The 26,985-nt window shown below is 32.1% G+C and overlaps 1 protein-coding gene across 14 annotated transcripts in view; it reads left to right on the top strand.

Annotated features, from left to right (window-relative positions):
• Positions 1 to 26,985, top strand: part of LOC140447973 (G-protein coupled receptor Mth2-like) — a 347,198-nt gene that overhangs the window by 164,751 nt on the left and 155,462 nt on the right. Inside the window, exon 1 of one of the 14 annotated variants that reach the window (XM_072540958.1) lies at positions 18,209 to 18,863. The exons of the other annotated variants lie outside the window; for them this stretch is intronic. Coding sequence (XP_072397059.1) covers positions 18,353 to 18,863 — 511 coding nt within the window. The 5' untranslated portion in view covers positions 18,209 to 18,352. Of the gene's footprint in view, positions 1 to 18,208; positions 18,864 to 26,985 lie in introns of those variants that run through there. 14 annotated transcript variants of the gene reach the window in all.

Raw genomic sequence — 26,985 nt, 5'->3', positions numbered from 1 at the left:
TGGTTGTTAGTTAACCAAAAGCTGTGTATTTCATATTTCACGCTTACTGACTACCATGTACTTTGCTTGCTTCATATTGAAATTAAAACGATGTTTTCTACTTATATCTGATATGCGCTACATTTCTCGTTGCAAATCATCTGTAAAAGCTAATAAGCCTTCCTGTTGTTCTCCCAGTGCTTGCTCTAACATATGTTCAGAGTACATGTTAAATACATACCGAAGACAGAATGCACCCTGGTCTCACTCCTCTTCTATGGAGATTGTCTCAGTCAACTGATCATCCACTTTAATATTAGCAGTTTGGTTGTAGTATAAATTAAATGATTCTTAAGTCTCTATCACCTAAGCCGCTCATTTAAATGGTTATAAGATTATCATGTTTTACTCTATTTAATACCGTTTTGTAGTCGATAAAACAAATCTATATGTCCCAGTGGACATCTCTGCACCTCGGCAAAAACACTTGTACAGCGAATAGATAAATATGATTCTTAAGTCTCTATCACATAAGCCGCTCATTTAAATGGTTATAAGATTATAATGTTTTACTCCATTATATACCGTTTTGTAGTCGATAAAACAAATATATATATATGTCATAGTTGACATCTCTGCACCTCTACAAAAGCACTTGTACAGCGAATAGAGCCTATCGAGGGTCTACGGCATCACGTAATCCAAATTGTGTTTATGAAACTTGTTCTTTCTAATTTTTTGTATATTCTGCTGTGTATCACTTTTATATTATTCCATGTGGCAGAATATCGAGAAACCTTCTCAATGGGGATCGCCAACGTCGAATAATTCTCATATGGCTCGTGAAAAAGAAGAAGTATCATTTTTAAAAACGTTTTTAGTAATTGACTCATTAGGCTTATTGTTCTGTAGTCTTCGCATGTATTTGCATTTAATTTTTTTGCTACAGTTAGGAAGGCCGACTGTAACCAGCTTTGGAGGATTTTTCCTCTTCTTCTTCTTCTTCAGCTTTTTTCCATTATCAGTTTGCCGTTTTCGTTATCTACAGCATTTTATTTTTCCAGTCACCTTCTCTGAGGTTTTTCTACGTAGCATTTTCTATCTATGTTTTCTATCATTGTAGTAGGTCTTCCTTTCCGTCTTTTTCCTGGCGGATCACAATGCATTGTTCTTTTCTGCCACCTGTGCTCTGACATTCTTTGTATATGCCCGTACCACTGCAGGGCTCTGTTTACTAACTTTTTTGTAATTGAGCATTTTACTTCCATTCTGTTCCATATTTCTCCTTTTCTTATCTTATCCACTCTGCTGATTTGTATCTGCTCATACAGTCCAGTTTAACTGTTCTTATTTTATTTCGTATTGATGTTGTCATTGACCATACTTTCGCTCCATATAGCGTACTAATCCTTTTTTATTTTCTTTGGTTAGATATCACTCTAGGTTCCATATCACTCTACGGAGTGCTTTCGTGGCTTGTTTTACCTGTGCTATTTTCATTTCCATATCTTTCATACAAGTACCATCTCGGCTTATAATTATTGACCCTAAATACTTAAAAGTCTTATAACTCTTAATAGTCTTTTTTTCCAAACTTAAGTTCAAATCTGCAAACTCGGATCCAATACATAGGTATTCGGTCTTACACATATTTATCTTGAGTCCCCAAAGCTCATATTTTTCCTTTAATTTTCTTATCATATATTCCATATCCTCCCTGTCTTATACAAAAATGACTTAGTCATGTGCAAACAGTAGTAAATGAAATATATTCTTGTACTGATATTCCCATTGTTCTGCATTTTCTACACAATCTCTTTAAAGCCTGACCTATATATATATATATATATATATATATATATATATATATATATGTTAAAAAGTGTAGGTTACATATCACATCCCTGTTTGAGACCTTTTGTTGCAGTGATTGTTTTTGTTATTTTATTGCCTAATTTTATTTTCAACTCTGTTTTTATATTGTCTTTGTGTTATATTTATCCATTTCTCTCTAACGTGCATTTTCCCCATTGCTTCCCGTAGTTGTTTTCTGGGTACGCTAGCATAGGCTTTCTCCAAATAGTTTATGTGTTTCAATATTTTTCTCTTTGTTCTTTTCTATCACTTGTCTCATGATGAAAGATATTATAAGACATGATCTGGCTTTTTGTAATCCGGCTTGTTCTTCGCCATAATGCTTCATGTGTTATTCTATTTTTTCTTTTATTACTGTGGAAAAGATTCTTGTTATTAAAGGCATTACGCTGATCCATCTATAGTTGTTTGGCGACCTTTTGTCACCTTTTTTGAAATCTGGAATCTTATCTCCTGCTTCGATTTTATTAAATAAAATGTGTAAATCCTCGTGTAAATGATACGATCCTAGCACTTATATATTTCAGCAGTTCCATTTTTATGTTGCCTGGTCCTGGTGCTTTGTTAGTTTTGGTTTTCTTTAGTGCTTTAGTTATTTATATCTTCCTCTGTGATTTCGGCTTCGTCTGTTATTGTTGTCACAGGGTCTTGTAGATATAGTCCGGTCTATTCTCCTGCAATAATTTTGTATAATGCTTTGTCCGCTCCTTTGATGTAATTATCTGTATATTCTCGTATTCCTGGTGATTCTTCCAGTTACATATATAATTTTTCTTGCATATTCTGCCCAAAACTTGTCTGGCTCTACAGCTTTACCATCGTTAGCTTTTTTAATAGCTGATATAAGTTTTCGATGTTAATTGGGGGTCCTGGTGAGTATTCCGTATCTTCAATGGTATTATTTCTTTCTGCAAAAGTTACTTACATATATTTCTTTCAAGTGTCTAATTTCTCTTTCACACTTAATAGTGGTTTGCATTGGTTATCTCTTAAACATCCCACTCTTCTAGGCTTATATAAGCCTGTAGCTTCTTTATCTTTTTTGTGCATATTAAACGAATTGTGTTTTAGCTGTATTTCTGTACATTGTTCTCTTAGTCGTGTATCCTTAGCTATTCTGATTGCATTGCTGATCTCTTTATCTATTCTTTTGTATAATGTCGTGTCCTAATCTTTGAAATTTCGCCTCTTCTCCATTATATTTAAAATCTCGTTTGTCATCCACGATTTTTTGTTTGTGACTTTTTAGTTGTTTCCCTGTCACATTTCGTATGATGGATAAAAAACTTAGATTTTGGAACTTGTAAAAAAATCCAAGACCAAGAGTTAGGCAGGACATAACTGTTAATGACCACAACTTCGAAGTAGTAAGAGTCTAAATACCTGGGTACACTTTAATCAGAGATAACAACCAGAAGAAGAGTTCTCAGCGAGGATAGCTGCGTTGAATAAAGCATTATACTCTCTATCATCATTATTAAGATTTAAGCTACTAAAACGAAAATCTAAATTAAAACTGTAAAAGTCATTTATTCGCCCAGTTATTACATATGGTATTGAAACATGGACTCTACATCAGCGGGAAATAAGTAAGCTGCTTACTTCTACTAAAGGAAGGTTCTCAGAATGATATTTGGACCTCAAAGAGATGAATTGACAGAAGAGTGGAGAAGGCACCGTAATGCTGAATTGGTGACTCTCCATGGTACTGAAAACATCGCCAGACATATATAAAAGCTAACCGGATCAGATGGGCAGGTCATGTACTAAGATCAGAAGAAGACAGAGCGAAGACAGTGTTTTTTGAAAGACCAGACAGTGGATCAGTGGCCGTTCCAGAAAAAAATGGAAGGATGATATTAAACCCGATTTATCTAGGATTAACGTACAACAATGGGAATTTGGGAAATTAAAGCGAAATATCGTATAAAATGGAAGATGGAGGGCTATAGTGGATGCCGCGAAGACTCACTCCGAGTTGTAAAGCCAGTCAAGAAGAAGAAGAAAATTAAAAACTTCAATAATCGAAACAAACAATCCTAATTTTCGGTTAAATCTCGTAAAAAGGTTACATTTGCAATATAAATATTCATAAAATTATTAATCCCGTTCCGTATCAATTCTGTCTTCACGCTATAATTTACAAAACTAATTTAATAATACGAAAGCTACGTATATTAACAGACATTAATATGTGTAAACACATTTTAAATATAATCATTTTAATAGTATGAGAACTATTCATAATTTATTAATGTATACTATTCTTATTTTTGTTTACATTAAATTAATGGAAAAGTTATTTTAGGTTTAATACTTAAACAACATTCCCTTTCATTACCTTTGATAATATACATAAAAAAAGATAATATAAAATTGTTGTAAATCTAACGGGTTTATTTTAGTGGAATTGTGGGAAACTCAAATATATTTTCATGTTTTATTCTGTTATGAATTTTTCTGTCATTTCTGGGTGCAAAAATAATTTAACGTAAAGTTCATCCGGTTAACACAAAGAAATCAGTATGTCAGAGAAATGTAGGTACTAAAGAACGGAAAAGTCTATTTCTATGTATCTTAAAAGATCATTTTGTAATTTAAGGCAATCCAATATTAAAATGTAACTATTACACAGTGCCAGCGCAATCCACAGAGGTGTACGAAGAATTGTTGATTGTCTTTAAAAGTTTAAAAGCGCAACTTATCGGAACTCGTATTATCATAGGTAAAAATTATTAGAATTTATGACAGAATACCTGGATTGAACAATATATCTTCTCTTCTCAGATGGTTTTAAATCTAATTTAAGATAAATAATTTCAATAAAGTTGAGGTTAGAATAATGATTAATTGCCCATAAGCATGTAGGCAGATCGTGGCATATTATCATGCACGTATACTCGTAGTTTCCGGCACGTAGCGTTTCCAGTCTAGCAACATAGCACACTACCACCTAGCATTGAAACTTCCGTGTTAAGGAATAAAACAATGATTGGCGCATCACCTAGTGATCGGGCGCATAACTATATATACATGGCGCTAAATTCAAAAGTTTAGTAATATTACCTAGGATTGTGAACTCATTTTAAAGTAAAGGAAAATCGATATAATCCTAAAATAACAAGAAAAATCCTTATCCTATACGATAATAAATATTTTTCGTATACTTTTTGGGTTTTCTTGTTATGTTGGGACTATATTTATTTTCCATTACATTAAAATGCCAGTGGTTAAAAAAATTACAGAATAAAATATAGAATAAAATCTTTATTTATAAAAATGTTACAAGAAATGTTATATGTGTTACAAGAAATATTAATAATACAAGCCATGTGTAGTATAATTTAGTTTTCTTAATGTTGTGACAAGAACGGGTCAGTATTTAAATAATTGTTTTGTCATTCTTATCAAGTTTTATGTGAATAAAAGCCTAATTCTGCAAAAGACATTTTACTACAATTTTATTCGCATAAATTTACAATGGGGAAGTACTTTAGACCAGATAAACTAGAGGCTGGTCCAAACTGTCAAACTTCCACCAAAGAATTCAAACATTAGTAAGTATATAACATTCAAGAATTTTTAGAAAGCAATGAATCTAAAGATAAATCCCTAGAAGGTAAAGATAAGTACATGCTTTTAAAAAATTAATCTACGATTACATAAGCGAAGCAATCAATCTGGAAAACCAATTGCTTTTTTCACACATACCCTCACAGATTCTGAATAAAAACATTATGCAATTGAAAAAAAAGCAAATGAGTTGAAGTATTTAAAAAAATGCAGACATTATCTGGTAGAAAAGTAATTCTAACCAATTACAGATTAAATCACTATTTGGTTTATATAGAATGACGGTATATATCAAATCTAACAAGGAGAACTAGCTTTACTTCACAAGAATTTATTAATTATCTACACTCTAAAGGAATATATTCAAGTAGAACAACACCATATAATCATGAAGAAAATGGTTAAGTCGAAAAATACAATGAGTTATATGGAAATTGGTGAATCTAGCATAGAAAACCAAAAATTTAGAATTCACTTAATGGAAAACTGCTTTACCATGTGCTCTGCACTATATAAGAAGTTTACTGTTGAATTGTTATATTATTGAATCAAGATAATGATGAAGGTCCAAATAACACACTAGAGAATTCCACTACTAAATAAATACCAGATGAGACAGAAAATTTACCTGTTCAAAAACCTGATGATAATGATGAACCAAGATTGGAAAATTCAGATTTTCATTCTAGTAAATCTGTAAATCAGCTGGAGCTAAAAATAAACCAAAATAGTTGCAATATTTTGTTCAAAAATAGGGACGGGTGAATGTAGTATAATTTAGTGTTCTAAATGTTGTGACAGGAACTTGTCAGTATTTAAATATTTTTTTTGTAATTCTGTCAAATTAAAGCCTAATAAGCAACAGACAGCCATCAGACATTCTGAGTTTTTTGTAGTACTTTCATCCTAATGCAATAACACACACTATCAGTGGTCAGTGAAAACTCTTACAGTCTGGCGTTTTACTCACAGAAAGAGAGAACTCAAGGACCCTGCTAAGTTGGAAACAGAACAATTAAATGATTTAGTTCTAGAAAGAAGTTTATATACATTTATACTCATACTATATGTTATATATTTATATGATAATACTTTTATTCTTATAATCAGAATCATAATATGAGTTCCAGAAAAATATTCTGGTTATCAACAAAATTATGATTTTGATTAGATTAGCAAAATATTGCTTCTTGCAAAAAGAAAACCCAAGAATGAGGAATAACCGAATGATAGCAAATAGAAAAAACGAACAAAAAAAAAGAACAATGGATAAGGTAAATAATTTATTTCTAAGGTATGCTTAAAGTTTTCACCCAGAATGTAAGCTTTGCTAAAACCTGATATAGTAACTTTATTTGCTCAGTATAAACTCCAAACAACAGAGGATAATAATGTTTTTATGCCTGAAATGACAAACACAATTACAATCAACAGATTTTTTCACCAGTATGTCATCTTAAGATCAGACATCCCATCCCTGTCATCAACAGAATAGGAAAGATCCCTGTCAACACATTCAAATTTATTTATTCATAACTCTGAACGCCTTACCGCTGTCTATGTGGATGCAGGCTAATATACGGGACAAGCCGATTAAGTGTTACAACTTAGTGGTTAAGTACACAGTATTTTAAGATAATAAAATTAAATAATGTGAAATAAAAATATATTATGTACACAAACACATGCATGTACACATACATATAGATATATATATATATATATATATATATATATATATATATATATATATATATATATATTAAAGATGTAATGACATTTTAAAACCTATAAACCCAACAGTTAGTTCTATGATTCTAAAATCCAGCACAAACAATAAAGATGGAAAAATAACATAACAAAAATAAAAAAATATGTAAAGTATTACCTAGTTACAATAAAAACATGAAGTATTTTACACAGTTAAGTTTCCAAACTCTATGGTACCAGTAACTCTTCTACTAATATTTATATATTTATTGAGGGACATAATAAATACATTTACATTTAGGTTGTTTAACAAAGATAAGTATCTATTCAGTGGGCTATTAGCACCATAGGTTGTTTTACAAAATGGAACATTAAAAGTACATAGATGAGGCAAACCATGGTATTATAATATGGTACTCTAAGACCAATCTCACTCACAAGAGAGGGACAGATCCCTCCTCATACTTAAAGCAGGCAAGCTCATAGACCTCTCCATGATAGTGTAGTCATGGTCTGCTAATCTAATTCAACTTTGAAAGGCGCACACCTGTAGAAATTTATGCCGAACCCTCTCTAAGGTGATGCTTTTTAAGATAGTTGTTGAACCACCACCTACAAATAATTCAAATACTAAGCTAAGTAAGACTGGTTTTATAATATATAATTTTAGGTTAAATTTATAAACTAATTTTATAGTAAAAGGTCAGATATAATGTGAATAAGAATATAGGTCAGTGGTATAATAGTTCTTACCTGGTCCTGGTAAAAACAAACTCGGAACGGCTGTTCTCGTAATACCGCTATTTCCAACATTGACTATATCTTTCTCTTTAAAATGACTAGCGCATACACGAAAATTGTTATAAATAGTTTCTTTTGCAGCATTCTCTAATTAGGGCTCTTAACAGCATTCACCCATTTATCAAACATATCCATATAATGTCCTGGACTTAAAAAAGTAGTATCAAAGAATATAGACGCTTAAGCGTCTATATTCTTTGGTAGTATCCATGCAATCTGGAACACATCTTTTTTGTTCAGTTCTTCGTCTCTACATTGTTATTCCATGTAATGTGTTCGATTCCATAATAAAAAATCGTCGAAAATTGTACGATTTTGCACTATTTATACAAAAAATTTTAAATTATAAAATAAATTATAAAAAATAAAACAAATACAAATATGGCGCCGTATTTGTCTAAACTCAACTTTGACTTGATCACAGCACACTCACTCCGTGCAGGAACGAGACTAGCAGCGCCACCAAGCGAATGGGCGCCTAATCCGAACATGATTTGACCTTGGCTATCCCTGTTACCAATCTAGGTGTAATTTATCTATGTCTAGCAATCGGACATTTTCATACATAGAACGTTTCAGTTTGGTTCGGTGAAGATATGATCTCGCTTTTCGCGACAAAAATGATGTGCAATCGGTCTTCTACTTAACGATGAAGAAAAAAAAGCTGAAGTAAAAAGAAGGTTTGAAGTACATCCAATGCTAAGAGAAAGGAAAAAAGAAGGTGAATACTGGACTTTATACAAAGAATTAATTGATGACGATGAGAAATATTATGGATATTTTAGAATGAATACTAATTAGTTTGAATATATTTTAAATTTAATTACACGTTTAGTTAAAAAACAAAATACTACATTTAACGAAGCCCTACATATCAAACCAAGGAGTATTTTTAAAAAAGAAGAAGTATCACTTCAAGTCTAAACTAAATATTCAAAATGTTTACCTTGTAGAAAAGACAAGCCACACAGACCAATTAAAAATGTAATAGTATGAAAACCGTCATTTGCAAATCCTACCGTTTACGTTTTAATAATATGAAAACTGTCATTTTTTCAAAGCCTACTTTTTTACTTTATAACTGACACAAATGGCCTTTTACTTATTAATAACTGCGCGTCATAATCGGCAGTTAGGAATGTTTTATTAAAAATTCCTGGCTTAAAATACTGTTGATATGACAATCTAAAAATTGTTATATCAATTGTACATTGTTTTGCTTTCTGTTTTGTGTGAGTTATTTATATATATATATATATATATATATATATATATATATATATATATATATATATATATATATATATATATATATTTAGGGATTCTACAGTATTCACTGCCTTCCCTCGCTCAACCGTTTCCATCTCTCTCTGTTGTTCCATTCTCCATCGTTCAGTCCTCTCTTACTCATGGCGTCGTCTACTTCGTTCCTCCAGGATTTTCGGGGTCGTCCTCTTTTCCTCCTTCCTATGGGGCTCCATTCGGTTATTTTCTTTATCCATCTGCTGTCGCTAGTTCTTCTTACATGTCCATACCACTTTAGTCTTTTTTGTTCTATATATGTTAGTATGTCTGTTTCTATTGATGTTCTTTGCTTTATTTCGTCATTACTTCTCCTATCCATTCTTGTTACTCTGCAGCATCTTCGCAGGCATTCCATCTCTGTTGCTACTATCTTACTGCTGGTTTTCTTGTTTATGATCCAATTTTCAGCCCCATATGTCATAATACTTCGCACTAATGTTTTATAAATCTGCGTTTTTGTCTTCATATTTAGGTGTCTATCCCACCATACTGAGTTAAGTTGTCGGATTGCTGTTCTTGTTTGTCCTAATCTTTGTGTAATTTCTTCCTCTGTTGTTGCCTTTTTCGTGATTATAAACCCCAGGTATTTGAATTTATCCTTTCCTTTGATTGTTACGTTGTCATCAATCTGTAGATCTTCTATGTCTTCTTCACTTGTAGATAGGTACTCTGTTTTCGCGAGGTTAATACCTAGGCCAGCCTTGGTATATTCTTCTTGTAGTTTTTTCATCATGTAGCTGAGTTATTTATTGAATAAAAATAATCTTATTATATTATTATACAAAACATATCATCTTGTAGGAATTTTAGGAATCTTGTATTAATGAAATACAAGATTCCTAAAATGTCCTAAGGAAATATGATATTTTCATAATATCACATTTATTGCTTACATTCATTGCATATTGTTGTGATTTATATTTTTTGTTAGTTAGTTATTGAATAAAAATAATTTTGTTATTTTATCACTCAATACTCAATACTTATTTCTACTTACAAAAATTGAATGTATTTCCGAAATTTGAAGAAAACTAAAAATATCTCGGAAAGTAGTCAGTTTAGTTATAGGAAATGCTATATAAAAATGAAAGAGTATCATAAATACAATATTTCTAAAAAATAAAATATACGGTGATCTATTTAAAAGAATTGAGAAAATCGTAATTTTGTTTTGCAGTTCACCCTGTATACAAATTTTTTTCAATGATTTTAGTTAAACTTAATTTAAAAACTACAATATATTGTTTACTTTATTATATAAAATAAATAGTTGTTTATGCGTTACTTCTTTATATACATGGTGTTGATTTCATAGGTATTTCAAAATAAAAATGGCCATAACTTGTTAAATACTCTGTATATTAATACAAAATCCAGTACTTTAAGAACAAGAATTATGAGAAAAATACCGTACTGAAGACGACCAATAGTTAGAAATACATATATAGGGTTGCCTTCCATCGATATACCTATTTTGTTTTTTGTTTTCACCGTTCCGCATTTCGATTTCCATCTTTTTCGGTAGGTTCATTCTTCCTCATTTATGGTTTTATCTCTCATTATTGACCACACGGCTTGACACTTTTTTCTATCGCTATGTCGAAGAGATTTTTTGACAAACTACTGTCTTAATTGCCTTGTTTCTACTTATACTATGTTTGTGGTGCCTTTTTTGCTATAATTTTTTTTTGAGATCCGTTCATTGTAATTTTTATTAGTCCGATTAGTCCAATTTATTTTTATTGGTGCGGTAAAAGACTTATTTGAAATTCATCAAGACGAATTTTGGTCATGACGTAATGCTCGGTCGTATAATGTATATTATACGTCATTGTCAAATCTGTCTGTACGAAAAACATGGCGGTTGATGAAAAGTCCTGTTACGATTAATTCACCATATACATATATTAATTTAAAAAATATAAACTTTCACCATAGTGTTATGTACACCGGATTTTTAGGCGGTATGTATGATTACATTCGAACCATTTTACACAAACATTAAGCGTTGGAAATCCCTGTAATAATTATTAATGGTCAATAAATGCACAAACCATTTAAGTGTTACGAGAACTGTTGTTAATAGTCTATAAAATATATTTTATACTCAATAAAATCAGTGTGCATCAGGATAAATAGCTCATTATTTAAACTGAGACAATTAGTAATTTTTTAAAAATTTATGGTTTTATTTATGATTAGGATAAAACACATATTAGTTTTACTAATACTCATGCCACAATCCAGCAACCACAACAAGGAATCTTCAAATCAAACCAAGCAAAATAAAAATCTAATAATTAGGTTGCAAAATTGGGAAATAAAATTAAATAAATATAAATCACTGAGTTAAATGAAGGTTATGACATTGTAAGATTTGTGAAAAGTCAAAGACTGTCATGGCTGGGACATGTGCAGAGACAAAGCGATGCAAAAACAACTAAGAAAATGTTACAATGGAAGCCCATAGGAAGGCGAAAAAAAGGAAGGCCCAGAACGAGATGGTTGGATGACGTGGAAGACGACCTGAAAACAATGAACATAAGACAATGGAGAAGAAGGGCACAAGAGAGATCTGAATGGAAGGACATAGCCAGACAGGCAAAGACCCATCCAGGGTTATGATGCCAAAAGAAGAAGAAGAAGAAATATAAATCACTACACATTAGTTTTAATCCTTAAATAATGATAGACCTTTTAGATTCTCCAGCACCTACTGATGCTCTGCATAAGAACTCGTTAAAATGTTTCGGCGACCTAATAGGACATTTCATCTCTGTTTTCCACAGGATAGCATATTCAGTTTTACTCTTGTTTTCAATCGTTGTATAATTTCCTTGCTGATCGGGTGTATAACCCTATTGATTGTTTTTTTTTCCTTCTTTTGTTTGTATGCATCTATTAGCATATTGTGTATGTCTTTATTTTTTGCTGTTTTTTAGGTTATCCCATCTTCTGCTAGACAAGTCCTCTTGTTCTGTCGTCTTGTTGGTAATTTTTTTTTTTTAATTTAACTAGTGATGCTTTATTTGTAACTGACAGCTTATTACAAATGCAAATCTTCACCAATCTGTGCGAGGGGGTAGTCTCCTCTATGATATATTTTGTAGCTCTCGTTAACAACAGAGGCAGTGGTAAACCTGAAATTCGAAGACGCATACAACTGACAAGAGTACCAATGACTGAACTAAACGGGGTATGACGTGATTGTCACATTACTATGACAAGCAAGAAGAGACTCGTTTCAATTCTGGTGTTTTTCAGTTTTTACTATACATGTGAGATATGCACAGTCAAAGAATCAGACAGACGACGCATAGACGCTTTTGAAATGTGGTTATGAAGACGACTGCTTCGAATTCGAAACCGTATGGACAGCTCGCAGCACGAATGTCTCGATTCTAGATGAAGTTAAACCCAATCAGTATCTAGGGTGGCAGTGACTAAAATTAAGATACCTATGATGGTAACCAACGTTCTGAAAGGACATAGTACATGAAGAAGAAGAAGTATCTCCCTAGTACTATTCACTCTAGAATTTTAAGGTTCTTTGGATATATCCATCGAAATCACAAAATGGAGCAGTTTGTGGTTCAAGGAAGGACTAAGATTCAACGCCAATGAGGCAGATCTCCACAGCGTTGAGCGGACATTACGAAAAAGCTTCTCAACAGACAGTATACTGAAGCAGTACATGTAATAGATGACCGCCTCCTTGCTATTATAGAACATTTATGGTAATAGATACAGTGTGTGGTTGCACATTTTTTTGAATCCCATGAAATTTAGACCCACACTAAAAGTTACACCCACAACAGTTTCTTCTAGCATATTATCAATTTAATATTGAGCATTTAAAATACCCCGGATTATTGTAAGGTAGGTTTTTCTTTTAAGGCTCAACCAGCCCCAAACGTTATGGATTCACCACTATATCTTTAGACATTACAAAATATGTAACTCGAAATATTCTTAGAATTTAATTTGACAGCTGCCGATTGATCTTCTTCCAAAAAATCTTTAAAAGGTATATCTACCTTAATAAAATGCTTTTCTCAGCTTTTTTTTTTATTCTATTTTTAATATTTTGGTCGGAAACCTGTAGTTAATAATATAGTATGTAAGTAATGATAAAAGAAGTAAAAGTCGATGTTTATTTTGAATTAATTTTCTCTTACTACGTTTTGTCTTTCTCGAAGCGGTTTCTGTACTTATCCATCTCTCTGCCACGGTTTATCAAACTCTGAATAACAGAAGGGCTCAACAGTTTTACTAATAGAAGCTACTTTATTTGACCCCGATGTTTGTAAGTTCATTATAAAACAGATTTTAAAATCAAAGAACATATTTGTTTTATTTTATCGTTAGAAATACAAAGAACAGGCCTCGAAAAAATCGTTTAATTTATTTACAGAATTTTTCGTTTATACAAGAATTTTTAAATGTAAATTACATCTGTACTTGTTGATTTTGTTCCGAATATTTGTTTCAAAAGTCAATTACATTTCTCAACGAAATGTGTTCTGAATTGATGATTAAATTATTGAAAATATTTATAATTTCGCCAGACTTAAATGGAATCTGTATATTCTTGGACAATGCTTTTTTCCTTTGATATTTCTTAAAAATTTATTTTACTGTCCTGCAATTTGAAGGTATGCTATTGTGTTTGTCACACTGATCCCTGATTAGTCAGTAAAATATGTAGATTTCTCAAGCATCTAATAAACTAATAAAGGAATATATTGCATAATTTGTAATTGTGATTTTTTATCCAGGTGATACGTAAGAGAGCGTTAACAGTCATTATTAAGTTATGGAGATCGTAATCTCAAAGGCATGATGGTCCAAGTTGGAAAGTTGGCAATTTTCTTCGATGCTTTTAATGGTCAGGTACCCACATAATAAAAATTATGTTTTAAATAGTATCAGACTAAATTGAAGTCACTTCAAGGGGCACCAAAGATATTAATGGTGTCTGACAATTCAGCCAGGTTTTCATTCATTATTTTAAATATCTGTGTACTACAGACCAATGTTTTTTTGGGTTTTCCTATTGGTAATTATCAAACTCATAGAACTGCTGGTTCTGATTATGGTAATCTTGGCAGTTTAAGATTTCTGAAAATTATTTTTTTGGGAGATTTCATCTGAGATTAATGTCGTTGGGTTTAAAGTTCAGAATAGTATATTTAATTCCAATAAAAAGTATTGCTGTAGTTCAATAATATTCCTAAAAAACACTTATATTACAATCAAGCAGCCTCTATCCAAATTGGAGTCGTACTCAAAAACTACCCATTAAACGTGGAGGACAACAGGGTTGTATTTTGTCACCCAGTCTTTTTAATCTGTACTCTGCAGAAATCTTTAGAGATGCTTTGGATGATAGGCAAAAGGGCGTATGTCTAGGCAGAGAAGTAATCAACATTAGATACACTGACGATACAGTCGTTCCTGCAGAAAATTTACAAGATCTACAAACATTAGTATATCTAGTCAGTGAAGAAAATTATCGAAGAGATCTTTTGCCATCCCTTTGTCTTTAAAATTACCTTTTCAAACACAAAGTGGATGGCGGTTAAAGAGATTATTATAGAAAAAGGTTTGCTTTCGCTTAATGGAGAGAAAATAGAACGCGTAAATCATTTTAAATATCTCGGCAGCTGGTTAAATGTAAATTGTGACTCTGATGTGATAATAACCTGAATCAAAATATCACGTAAGGCTTTTATGACCTGGAAACCAGTTTTATGTAACATAAACTTGTCGATACATATTCGAAAGAAGGTCCTGGAGAATTGGCAGAGGCAATTGCTTGGAGAAAAACTAGGAAGAGTAGGATAATTTAAATACTTTGGTTCCTTTATAACGGAAAATTGGACACTAGACCGAGAAATTGCACACAGGATACAGCCTTGTTGGCTTAACTGGAAGCGAATGAGCGCAGTACTTTTTGATCGAAAAATCAGGGAAGCACTGAGAGGAAAGATATATAAGAGTGTAATTAGACCTGCGTTGGTTTACGGCGGTAAAGTGTGGCCTGTAAAGAAGATTCAGAAAAAGAAGATGGAGGTAGCTACAATAAACGTTATCCCCATTAAACGTCATCCCGGCACCGACAAAAATTTAAAATTTCTAATTTAACTGAGCTGCCACCGTGCTTCGGAGGGCACGTAAAGCCGTCGGTCCCGGCTACGAAAGTAGTCGTTAGGTCATGTTAGGGGCGCTTGCGCGATCTGAAAACCCTAACACTAGACCTTAGCCAAAAGGTTACACGAACTTTACTTTTTTAGCTACAATAAAAATGCTATGGTAGATGTTGGGTAAGACTAGAAGGGACAGGATAAGGAACGACTTGATTAGGGAAAGACTAGTCTCAAAAAATATTTAAGAACAAAGACTGCAATGGTTTGGTCATGTCATATGTAGAAATGAAAAATATGTGGGACGAAGGATAGAGCTGTTATAAGTTGATGGAAGGAGAGGTAGAGGAAAACCGCGGAGAAGATGGAAGAACTGTGTGGCAGAAGATTTGAGAGGGAAAGGTTTAGATAAAGACGAACCGATGTACATAAATGAGTGGCGATGAAGAGTAAGGCACAGAACTAGAAAAAGAACAATAAGTTGTATCATTCTAATAATTTTTCTGCTAATTTTTAGTTCTTCAAGTGATTTATTCACTTTTCTTTCTTTTAACTTTATCAAATGCTTGTTTAGTTCAGTATCAAAATCTATAAATAATATCATGGTGAGTTTTTGGTATTGATAGCTTTCCTCTAATATCTCTTTCAGCAAGGTAATCTGTTTTAAAAAGGAAAAGACAGTTAAGATTTGATTTCACGTATAGTGCGTCTGTGTATCCGCTTATACGTATTTCGGCCTAATAGGCCTCTTCAGAACGGCTTTCACAGTCGCTCTGAACGTGAAAATAAATCTATTCTGTCTTAGGAAGTAACTCTAACATGGCTTCGAATGGACGCAAATAGCGACATCTGATATAAAATCCTTAAACTAATTTTCGAAACCAAATTCAGATTTTTGCTTTAATCTGTGCCTTCTAAGAATTGCAAGGCAAAACAGACGTTAATAAAGATGTTATTAGAGACATGGGGAATCTAAAATTTGCATTCCACAACATATCTCCTCAACTAAGCAAAAATCCTTAGCGAATTGGTTTCTAGTACTCTAGTACGTTCAGAGCAACTGTGAAAGCCGTTCTGAAGAGGGCTATTAGGACGAAATATGTATAAGCGGATACACAGACGCAATATACGTGAAATCAAACCTTAACTGACTTTTCCTTTTTATTCCGATTTACTCTGTACGAGTACTAGAAATGAAATTCGCTAAGGATTTTTGATTAGTTGAGGTGATATGTTGTGGAATGCAAATTTTAGATTCCCCATGTCTCTAATAACATCTGTATCAACGTCTGTTTTGCCTTTCAATTCTTAGAAGGTACAGATTACGGATACGGATTTTTGTAATCTGTTTTGTTGTACTTCTTCCTTGTCTAAAACTCGCCTGGTATTTAAAAATTATATTTTCCATTCTTTTAGTATATTATTTTTATACATTGCCAATACTTTCTTTGTCATTTAGTTCATAGCTTGTTCATCGAATTTCTTCAGATTTTTTATTTCTTTTTTATATTCTGTTTGTTCTTCTTTAATTTGTCTGATCTCCTGGAATATATTGTCCATATCTTCACCCCCTGTTAATGAAGTTCTTCTTTATTTCCTTTAGGCCATTCGTTAGTTGTTTTATAATTTTAATAGGATTTATTGTTTTCATTCTCTTCTTTTATTGTGGTCCTGGTGTCTTCTTCGTTCTTTTAAATACCTATATAAGCTTCTGACTCATTTATTATAGTAGCTTTCCTCTTCCCTTCATTTGTCATGGAATCATCTGAATCCATTTTCTTGTACCTCGATAAGAACCATCGCCCATATCGAACCTTCAGAGGCTCTTCTCAGTACTGTTTGTTATCTAATTTAAAGTCTGCTAAAGTTAAATCTAAGTTACATATAACTTAAACACCTAAAGTTACTTTGGAACCCTTTCCGGACACGTACGTCCACCTCTATGTTTACAATGTGGTTCGATAAATTAATTGTAGAACATTTTTCTCTAGGTACATGGGAGGTTGAGTATGCGCTCTTATGTCCTTTCGGCACCTTGACGATTGTTTATGTCTTTTCATGCTTAGATTCGATGTTTTTTAGGAAAACCCGTCAGATAATTTGTTATTAACAATTTAATTGTTTAAACGATTGTATCTCCTAAACTAGAGATATTTAATTTTACCCAAATTAAAATTGTGCGTTTTGAAAAAATTAACAAAATGGCGTTTGGTTAACTTTAATCCGATTATAAGAACCGGAGTTATAACAAATTTAGTGAAAAACAATTGCAAAATAGGCGTTCGGTGATGGGGCTTTTCCAAGTATAACCCCCCTCCCCCGGTCTCCGGCGCGCCTAAACTATTTAATTCGACAAATATAGCAAAAAAAATTTACAATTTGGAAACTAAAATTAAATCGATCTGTTTTTTGTGTTTTTTTTTTAACTCAATGAGTAACAACATTCTGAATTTTATACGTTACCTTTGGGACACAGTGTATAAGTTTTTTCTAAGTTTTCAACTTATTTACGGTACCTGTATATTAAGTGTAGATTTATTTTGTTTATTAACATGAAACTCATGGATTAGCTGTAGAATCAATTGCGTATAATTGATTTGTTTCCGTTTTACGTTTATTTTTCACTTTGCAATCAACAGTTTTGTTGAAAAATCTCAATTCCAAGCACAACCAACATTGTTTTCTAAACATATGAGGTAGAATCGTACATATTTCCTTGGAAATGACATCACATATTTGTTTTAACTTTATTTTCAAATTCAGTGCTGTTAAAAAGGTTTGCAAACCCATTCTGTTTCGAAGTAGGTGAATCAACATAAGTAAGATAAGTGCCTCGTTTTTATAAATCTTTTTATCTGAGATATGTCTATCCTTATCTTAAAGGTGTACGCCGGAATTATCTAGTAAGTTATTGACAATGTTTGACTCAGTTTGATTAACGTCGGGTTCCTTCTGCCTTGAGAATGTATTCGGTTGTGATATTAGTGACTTTATTGGTGCAAACTAATATGGTCTTTAGTGAACAATGTAAAAACTTTGTGGATATAACAGACGGAAGTCGGGACGGTGACAATATAATTAAAGATGGAATAACTTACACCCCTCAACATTATTTTACTATTGGACCTTCGGTTAAGGGATGTATTTGTGATATTGTTGTATGTGTGCGGAAATGTTGTGCGGAAGGTGAAACTATGAATATGACCAGTAAAAAGTGTGTTAGTTCATATAACGACAGTTTTACTAAATATAGTGTTTATAGTATAATTCACGTTCCGGACAACACAATTTGTACTGATGTTGAAACAAGAATAAATCTTGGAAGCGATTTTAAAATTGTAGATGGTGTGATGTTGTGGGAAGACATTGAGTTTGATATAGATCATTACTGCGTGATAAAACAAGGAGAAGAATATTTTGCACTTGGCTGCATTACTTTTCCAACTCCAATTGATGCAATCATTTCTGGTTTAGGTCAGTAAAATATCTAATTTTAACCAAAAAAAACCCTTATTTTAGATTCAATATAAACTAATATCTGTATCTTTAATTAAAAATATCTTAGTCCAGTCATCAGAGATTTGACCTCTAAAAACGAGACGAACAAGCTTAATTTTTGCTTAGAATGTCAATTTTGAGACCCCAAAAAGGTGCAAAAAAGGTTCCCATTTCTATCCCCTGGCTTCCCCCTAAAATTCCTGTTGGTAGAGGGGGGAACTTAAAACATCGATTTACTAAGAATATATACGCCGTAGAAAAAAATGTTTTACACAAGAAATGTAGTTAAAATAATTTTGAACAGAAATGTTTATTAGCACTTTTTCTGTAGAATAAACCGTTCTCTCATAAACAACGCTTGAAGCGACCGACAATTTTGAATGTCAGCTACGCGCGAAATTAATTTTTTAAATAAAATTTGTATCAACTAGACGGTAAAAATTCGATATCTTTTGATAAGAGTGCCCTATCAACAAAAATCAAAATGCGTTTTAAACGTAAAGAGTGCGGCATTCCTATCCATATCCATTGTTTGCATTTTACATAAAATAATGTTAGTTTCTTCTTCTTCAGGTTCCTTCTTCTATCGGAGGTTGGAAATCATCATCGCTATTTTAATTTTATTGGCCGCGCTTCTGAATAATTCGTGCTGCAACCGAACAACTCTCTCAAATTTCTTAGCCAGGATATTTTGGTATTGAATCTTTCTAATTTTAACAGTTTTTATGACTTCACATTCTTTCTTCATTCTTTGTAACCCCTCTATATTAGATACTTTTTCAGTCCACGATATTCTGTGGATTCTCCTGTAGCACCATATTTCGAAGGAGTTTAATTTTTTGATTTCAGACTGTTTCATTGTCCACGCTTCCATGCCGTATAGTAAATTAGAAACAACGTAACAACGTAGCATTCTTGTGCGGATCACTAGATTAAGGTTGCGGTTGCAAAGTAAGTTCTTCAATTTTATGAACGTGTTTCTTGCCATTTCTATTCTAGATCTGATTTCTTTTGTTTGATCTCCATCTTTGGTTAGCCACGTTAATAAATATTTATATGTTGTTACTCTTTCGATCGTTGTATTATTAATGATCAGGTTATCTACATTTTGTATTTTTTTTTTTGAGAATATCATTGATTTCGTTTTCTTGAGATTCATTTGCAGTCCGTACCTTTCACATGCGTTGTATACATGTTGTATTATTACTGTAGATCTTCCATGTCACTTGCAAATATGACCGTATCGTCCGAATATCTAATATTATTAATGCTATTTCCGTTGACCAAAATACCTTTCACAATATCCAATAAAGCTTCTTGAAATATCACTTCACTGTAGACGTTGAATAAGAGTGAAAGTATGCACCCTTGTCAAACTCCTCTAAGTATACTTACTTCCTCTGTTAGTTCTCCTTCGACTCTTATTCTTTCTTTCTGATTTTGATACAGATTCGATATAATTTGTAGATCTCTACTATCTATGTTTTTGGTCTTCAGAATACTTTTCAGAAGCTTTTATGAAAAGCTTTTCATGTTGAACACTGTAAAAAGCTTTTTTAAAATCTATAAAGCAAGCATATATGTCCTGATTCATATCCAGACATCGTTGTGTCAGAACATTGACTCGGAATAATGCTTCTCTAGTTCCTAGACCCTTTCTAAAACCCATCTGTGAATCACTTATTTATTGTTCTAATTTCATGTGGATTCTGTTATGTATGATTTTAAGGAAGGTTTTCAATATGTGGCTCATTAATGCAATTGTCCGATAGTCATTGCAATCTTTAGCATTTGTGATTTTTGGAATCGTTACAAAAGTTGAGAGAAGCCATTCTTTGAGTATGTGTCCCGTCTTGTATATGCAGTTAAAACGGTCTACCAAGACATCAATATTATCTTCATCAATTATCTTCAATAGTTCAATTGGTATATTATCGGGTCCTGGAGCTTTTCTACCTTTTGTGTGTTTTATGGCATAAATAACTTCCTCTTTCATTATTTCTGGTCTCGTGATTTCTCCGTCAACTTCTAATTGTTCTACTTTTTGGTCATAAAATAGGTGTTCAATATATTCTTTCCATCTACGTAATTTGTCTTGCGTTTCAGTTATAGTGGTACCATCTGCATTTGTTAATATCTCGATTGGTTTGTTACGATTTCTTGAAATCATTTCTTTAACCTTCTTATGGGTGTTGAAAGTGTCATACCTTGCCTCATATTCCTCAATTTCTTTCGTCTATCTTTTCGAGAATTTCTTGTGTCATCCATTCTTGTTTTGCAACTTTTGTAAATGTTAATGTTTTCCGTCCTAAAGTCTCTATTGTGTTCTTTATATTCTTCCATTTTGTTTCAATATCTGTAGTGTTCTTATTTTGTTGTTTTATTTCTTGGATACTCTGATTTATTTTATTTCGAGTTTCTTGTTATGTATTTGGTTCTCTTAGTTTATCAATGTATATTTGTGGTCTAGATCTTTTCATTAATGGTTTGTTTCTATAAAGCTGTTAAATAAACATACGTTGCGCGATTTTTGCAATTTTTTACGATTCTCGTGAGATCAATGAAATCTATCACTTTCATTCACCGGTTCACTTTCATTGGTATCTAATCTTTCAAAACCTATACTTAACCACAGACCACTAATAACTTGACGTTTCACGCAGGTAGCTCAAAGTCAAACTAAGTGTCACTTGTCCTACCGATACAAATCTTTTGATATCGCTATACTCTGCAGTTTGAGTTTAGAACAAAACTAAAAATTATAATTGTCAATTACCCAATCACAAATCACCTACCTCTAGATGCTTCACGATAATACTTTAGTTGAATATGAAATTCAGCACTCCAAGAGATTTGCATCGGAACTAATTCAAGCGGGAAATTACGCGGGAATTTCAAAATTTAATTTTGGTGGAAAAATTTAAATAAAGCTTTAAATATTTAAATATAATTTGGTACTTATATTTGAAAAAAAAATTGCATGTAAAGTTTTAAAATGTGCAAATTGTTTTTGAATTCAAATATACACAGTACCATTTACGAAAAAATAAGACAAAATATAATTTATTTATTTATTTAATACATGTAAAACAACTTTGTATATAAATTTAGAATACAATAGAAATATGCTTTATTACCACTGAAAATTGTTCAATTTTTTAATGACAAAGTCTGACAAAAAGTCAGAAAAATAACAACAATTTAAAATTTACTGAAATTACATAAATCGTCAATATCACAAAATAAAAGATAATAAAAGACACAATATATTGCAAAATTTAAATAAATTACAACTTACATAGTTTAAGTTGCTGCATGTGATACTCAAATATATATTTATACAAATACTTTAGTTACTTGAACATAAAGCTATTCGTTCAGAAACTCTTCTACTGAATAATATATGGTCTGTCAGATAGATAGGTTTTTGTCCTTTTACGGAACTTAGGAAAGAAGTTGCAGATTTAAGTTGCAAAGGGAGATGGTTGTATAATTTTTTTGCTGATTATAATATAGATTTCTTTACTAACTCAGTGGACGGGTCTTGCTGGAAAAACATGTAGGTGTTTACGAATTGAGCAAATACTTTCTAAAATATATATATAAAGACGGAAGAGTTAAAATCCCGTGATTTTTAAAATAGCTTCTGCAATATGTTATTCTAATGAGGCCAAAAATATACTGTATTGCTCTTTTTTGAAATTTTAAAACAATATCATATTTGGCAGCTGTTCTAGAACCAAAAAAAAGACGATATCGAAGATGAGAGTCGAACAAAGAAAAATATGTTATTTTGGAAGATGTTAAATTGATTTCCTTCGAAACAGATCTTATTGCATAGCAGGTTGAGACTTCTAAGAAATTAGAAATGACTTCCACCAACATGTTTTTAATTTGAGGTTTTTGCACCACCTATGCTACAAAATTGGTATGAAATAGGTGATTTCCATGGTTTTCTTAGACCTCTTACCATAAAAACTAGAACATGATTTGCTGTATATAAATCTCTGTCATCTCCCATGTCTTCAAAACCTTCTATACACCTACTATGCTCATTATAATAAAGACTTGGCATAATCGCCATTTCATCAAATATTATAGCTATATGCTTATCCATTCCTTCCATTTTTGATATTGTTGCTTTTAGTGACTCAAAAAAACTTATTAATTCCTGGGCTCCCAATAGTTTGAGCCAGAAGTTAGTTTCATGTTGACTTACTGGGTAAGATAAATAGATCGGAAAGATAACTATATGAACGGTCACTTTGTTTTTATAAAGACAAAGCTAAACATTTCTCATTAAGAGTACATCGTCTTGGCTTTTTTGCTTTACAGCTCTCTCTGTACTGAATTTGAATTAGCATAGCTGTCATGTGTGTAGATTGTGAATCTCTACTTGTTGAAGGACTTTCAACTAAAACAGAAAGTTAATATAATAATTTATACCATGATTCACTTCAAGTAAAATAATTTTTATTAATTACATATCAGGGCTACTTACTTTCTGTTGCATTTGCTTCAGCACACAACATTAAAATACTTCTGGGATGTACATTAGAAGAGGAATCTAAAATCAATCAGTTATTTGTTCTCGGGAATTGCATTTGGATACAATCTATGACTCCATGAAAAAGCAATCTTATCTTCAAAGTGCCTGTGGCTTATTCGTTTTGTTTTAAAAACTGTAGTGGAATTCATCATATCTAAATTAGGATTTTTTATAACATTAAGTCACTTCCTAAATCGTATAATATCTTTATCAGGATTTGAAAAGGCATGTCTAATTGTTGACGAATTGGTACATTGTATGATACAACATTTATTATAAAAAACCATATTTAACTAATTATTATTAATCTGAAAAATACTATTTGAACGCCAGGAACATTTAAAACACAGACCACTGAGGTAGATGATTTGTAATTTAGAAACTGATTTGAGGTTAATGCTAACAATAACCTAGAGATATTAAACCACGATTAGTTTGATTTCTTTGCATTTTGCAATAATGACCATCAAATCAAACAATAATAGTTATAGACGTATAATAACATATTTATCTATGCATACTAACCATGCTAATGAATTACTGACAGTTGGTAACACAGACTCTTTGTGTACTTAGATGAAATTTCTATTTTGAGTTTTCGCAATAAATATGGGATATTTAAAATATGCCTTCTTCTTCTTAACATGCCATACACCAAAGTGCGTAGGCGACTATCTCATTACTAGAATTCTGTTCTTGGCGGCGTGACACAGCTCGGCTGTATTGTGTATTCCTGTCCATTCTTCAATATTCTTTAACCAGGATAATTGTTTGCGGCCGGCTCCTCTCCTCTCCTATGTCTAAAATATTCCTAAAAACACTGAAAAACTTGCACAGTATAAACGATCGCACGTCACGGGAAATGCCCCTACGAAGACAACATTAGGTGGAGGTTGTAGTGAAGTTGTATAGTTTTGAAAAACGGTCTTGTGCATTCGAAAAGAAGCAGTTTTAAACGTTTTAGATGGTTTGTAATGTAAAAGTTTAAATTCAGCGTTTATCCCATATTTGTTGCCAAAACTCAAAATCGAAATTTCATGTTTTAGGTTTTAAAGATTAGGCTCTTTTTCTTCTTGTAGTGCCTATCCATTTTGGATGTTGGAGACCATCATGACAATCTGTATTTTGCAAATAGCTGTTCTGAAAAGATTTGTGGTTATGTTGAACCACGTACGTAGATTTTTTAGCCAGGAAATGGTTCGCCTTCCTGGTCCTCGTTTTCCTTCTACTTTTCCTTGAAGAATCAATTGCAGTAACCCATATCTTTCGCTGTTGCTCATGGTGTGACCGAGGAATTCGATTTTGGCTATTTTTATTGTGGTTAACAACTCTTTTTCTTTTTGCATTCTTCAGGCTTTTTCCATTTTGCATTATTAGGCTCTAACAATGAAAATTCCATAGTGGCCAGTCAATAAAAGTGATTTTATTGATCTCATGAGAATCATTTAAATAAACTAATATCATCTGCGGTAAACTCCAAAAATTGCATACGAAAGCCGCACTGTTCACCTTTAAAACTCATTAAGATTTTTGTTGATACGAGTCTCTGATCAAGAATGTCGAATTTCTACTGTCGAGTTGATAAAAGTTTTATTTAAAATCTTGTTTTAGCGCGCGTAACTGACATTCAAAATACTTTTGCAAATTCTGTACTTCTGGACCCAAATTTGACACACCTTATATTTGTCTTAAAGGAACTTTAATTAAGTTTAAAGATTCTACTTTTCCTGTATCCAGTCAATTATCCTTTGGTTTTGGTTCTTGGATATATCTATTATGTTTCAAGGCTTTGGGCGTATCCTTTAAGAAATATCACATAGACAGACATATGGATAGGCAAGGGATAGGATACCCGTCATGATAACACTTCCAGCAATTGTATTACGGTGAATATTTCTAATAATACAACAAATATAAAAATTTCCCATTACAAACCAACATTATTAATCATATTATAAAAGTGAAGTGTCTACAGTGATTATCATAATTTGCCTAATTAAATAATATTTTAATCTCATAACTATAAATATTATTATACATTATATGATAACAGCTATGCATCGTTATCACTTAGTTTAACTACATTAATATATTAAAAAGACTAAATCGGCGGGATCGCACAAAATATGAAATGATTAAACTTATAGAAAATGACAACACATACGATTAAAAGGAATATTCCGGATTTTTAGGACAAATAAACGTCTAAAGGCATATTATATATCAAAAGAATGACACGACAAAATCTAACAAATAATCACAAAGTTTGTATAATCTAACTGTGGACATTATACACAAATTTATCGACGGTTTATAAAGATACCGACGCAAATGCTAATTTGTTTCGAGTAATAGCGGTTCAAAGAAAAAACTTAAAGTCTGTCTTAGCAAAAATGCCTTATTGCAATTAATTTTAAATCTATTATACAGTGTGGAAACCACTTATGGAATAAAATTGTTTGTGTCCTTATTTTAGAAAATAATAAAAAAAGTTGAGATACTTTAACTTTTAAATTTAAATGTGCAATTTTTAAACATAAATTTGAATGTACAGGGTAATCCACGCAAGTCTGGCATAGTCCATAATCTGTATTTTAAATGAAACACCCTGTATATTTTTATGTTTTAAAAGCTCCTTAACAACCTGATCTCAACGAACTATATCATGTAGGATCTATTATAAATAATACAAGGTGAAATTTTGAAATTAAGTATAATAATTTTCTTCAAGACAATTAATTCATAGAATACCCGAGGTAATTGATTGGATTACATTAAAATAAATGCTCAAAATGTTCTCCACCTTGTTGTTGGCAATAATACAGTCTCCTATAAACCTCGTCCTGAACTTTGTTTAAAGTTTAAGGTGAAATGTTCCGTATTTCTGTAGTTATCCTTTCTTTGAGGTCTTCAATGCTAATTGGTTGTGTTGCATATACTTTGTTCTTGGGATAACCCCACAGAAAAAAAATCCAAAGGCAGGCGTAAGATCTGGCGACCTAGCTGGCCATCCAATAGTACCCCTTCGTCCAATCCATTTATGGAAGAAGATTTCATTCAAGTAATTTTTCACCATTAATGCATAATGGGGTGTTGCACCGTCCTGCTGGAACCAGACAGTTTCATGCGATAGAGTCGGATCTATTTGATTGGGATATAAGTTAGTCAACTGAAGAAGAACATCGTCTCTTAGCATGCTTAAATATTTCTCCGCTGTCAAATTACCATCTACAAATATAGGACCAATAATATGATCTCCTATAATACCTGCCCAAACATTCAACTTTTGAGGATACTGAGTGTGTGTCTCACGCATCCAATGAGGATTCTCCGCTGACCAATATTTACAGTTTTGTCGGTTCACCTCTCCGTTCAATGTAAATGTTGATTCATCAGAAAAAAGAATTGTGCTAAGAGCTATTTCATTTGTGTTAATTTTAATATTGTTCTGAAGCTATTTTCTTGTGGTATTTTAAATTAATTTATATTTAAATGGGAATAAGCCACAATTAAAGGTTAAAATACGTTTATTGACGTTTCAATTTCCAC

Source organism: Diabrotica undecimpunctata, chromosome 8 (assembly GCF_040954645.1).
Source record: "Diabrotica undecimpunctata isolate CICGRU chromosome 8, icDiaUnde3, whole genome shotgun sequence".
Lineage (NCBI taxonomy): Eukaryota > Metazoa > Arthropoda > Insecta > Coleoptera > Chrysomelidae > Diabrotica > Diabrotica undecimpunctata.
This window is presented reverse-complemented; position numbering and strand designations above follow the sequence as displayed.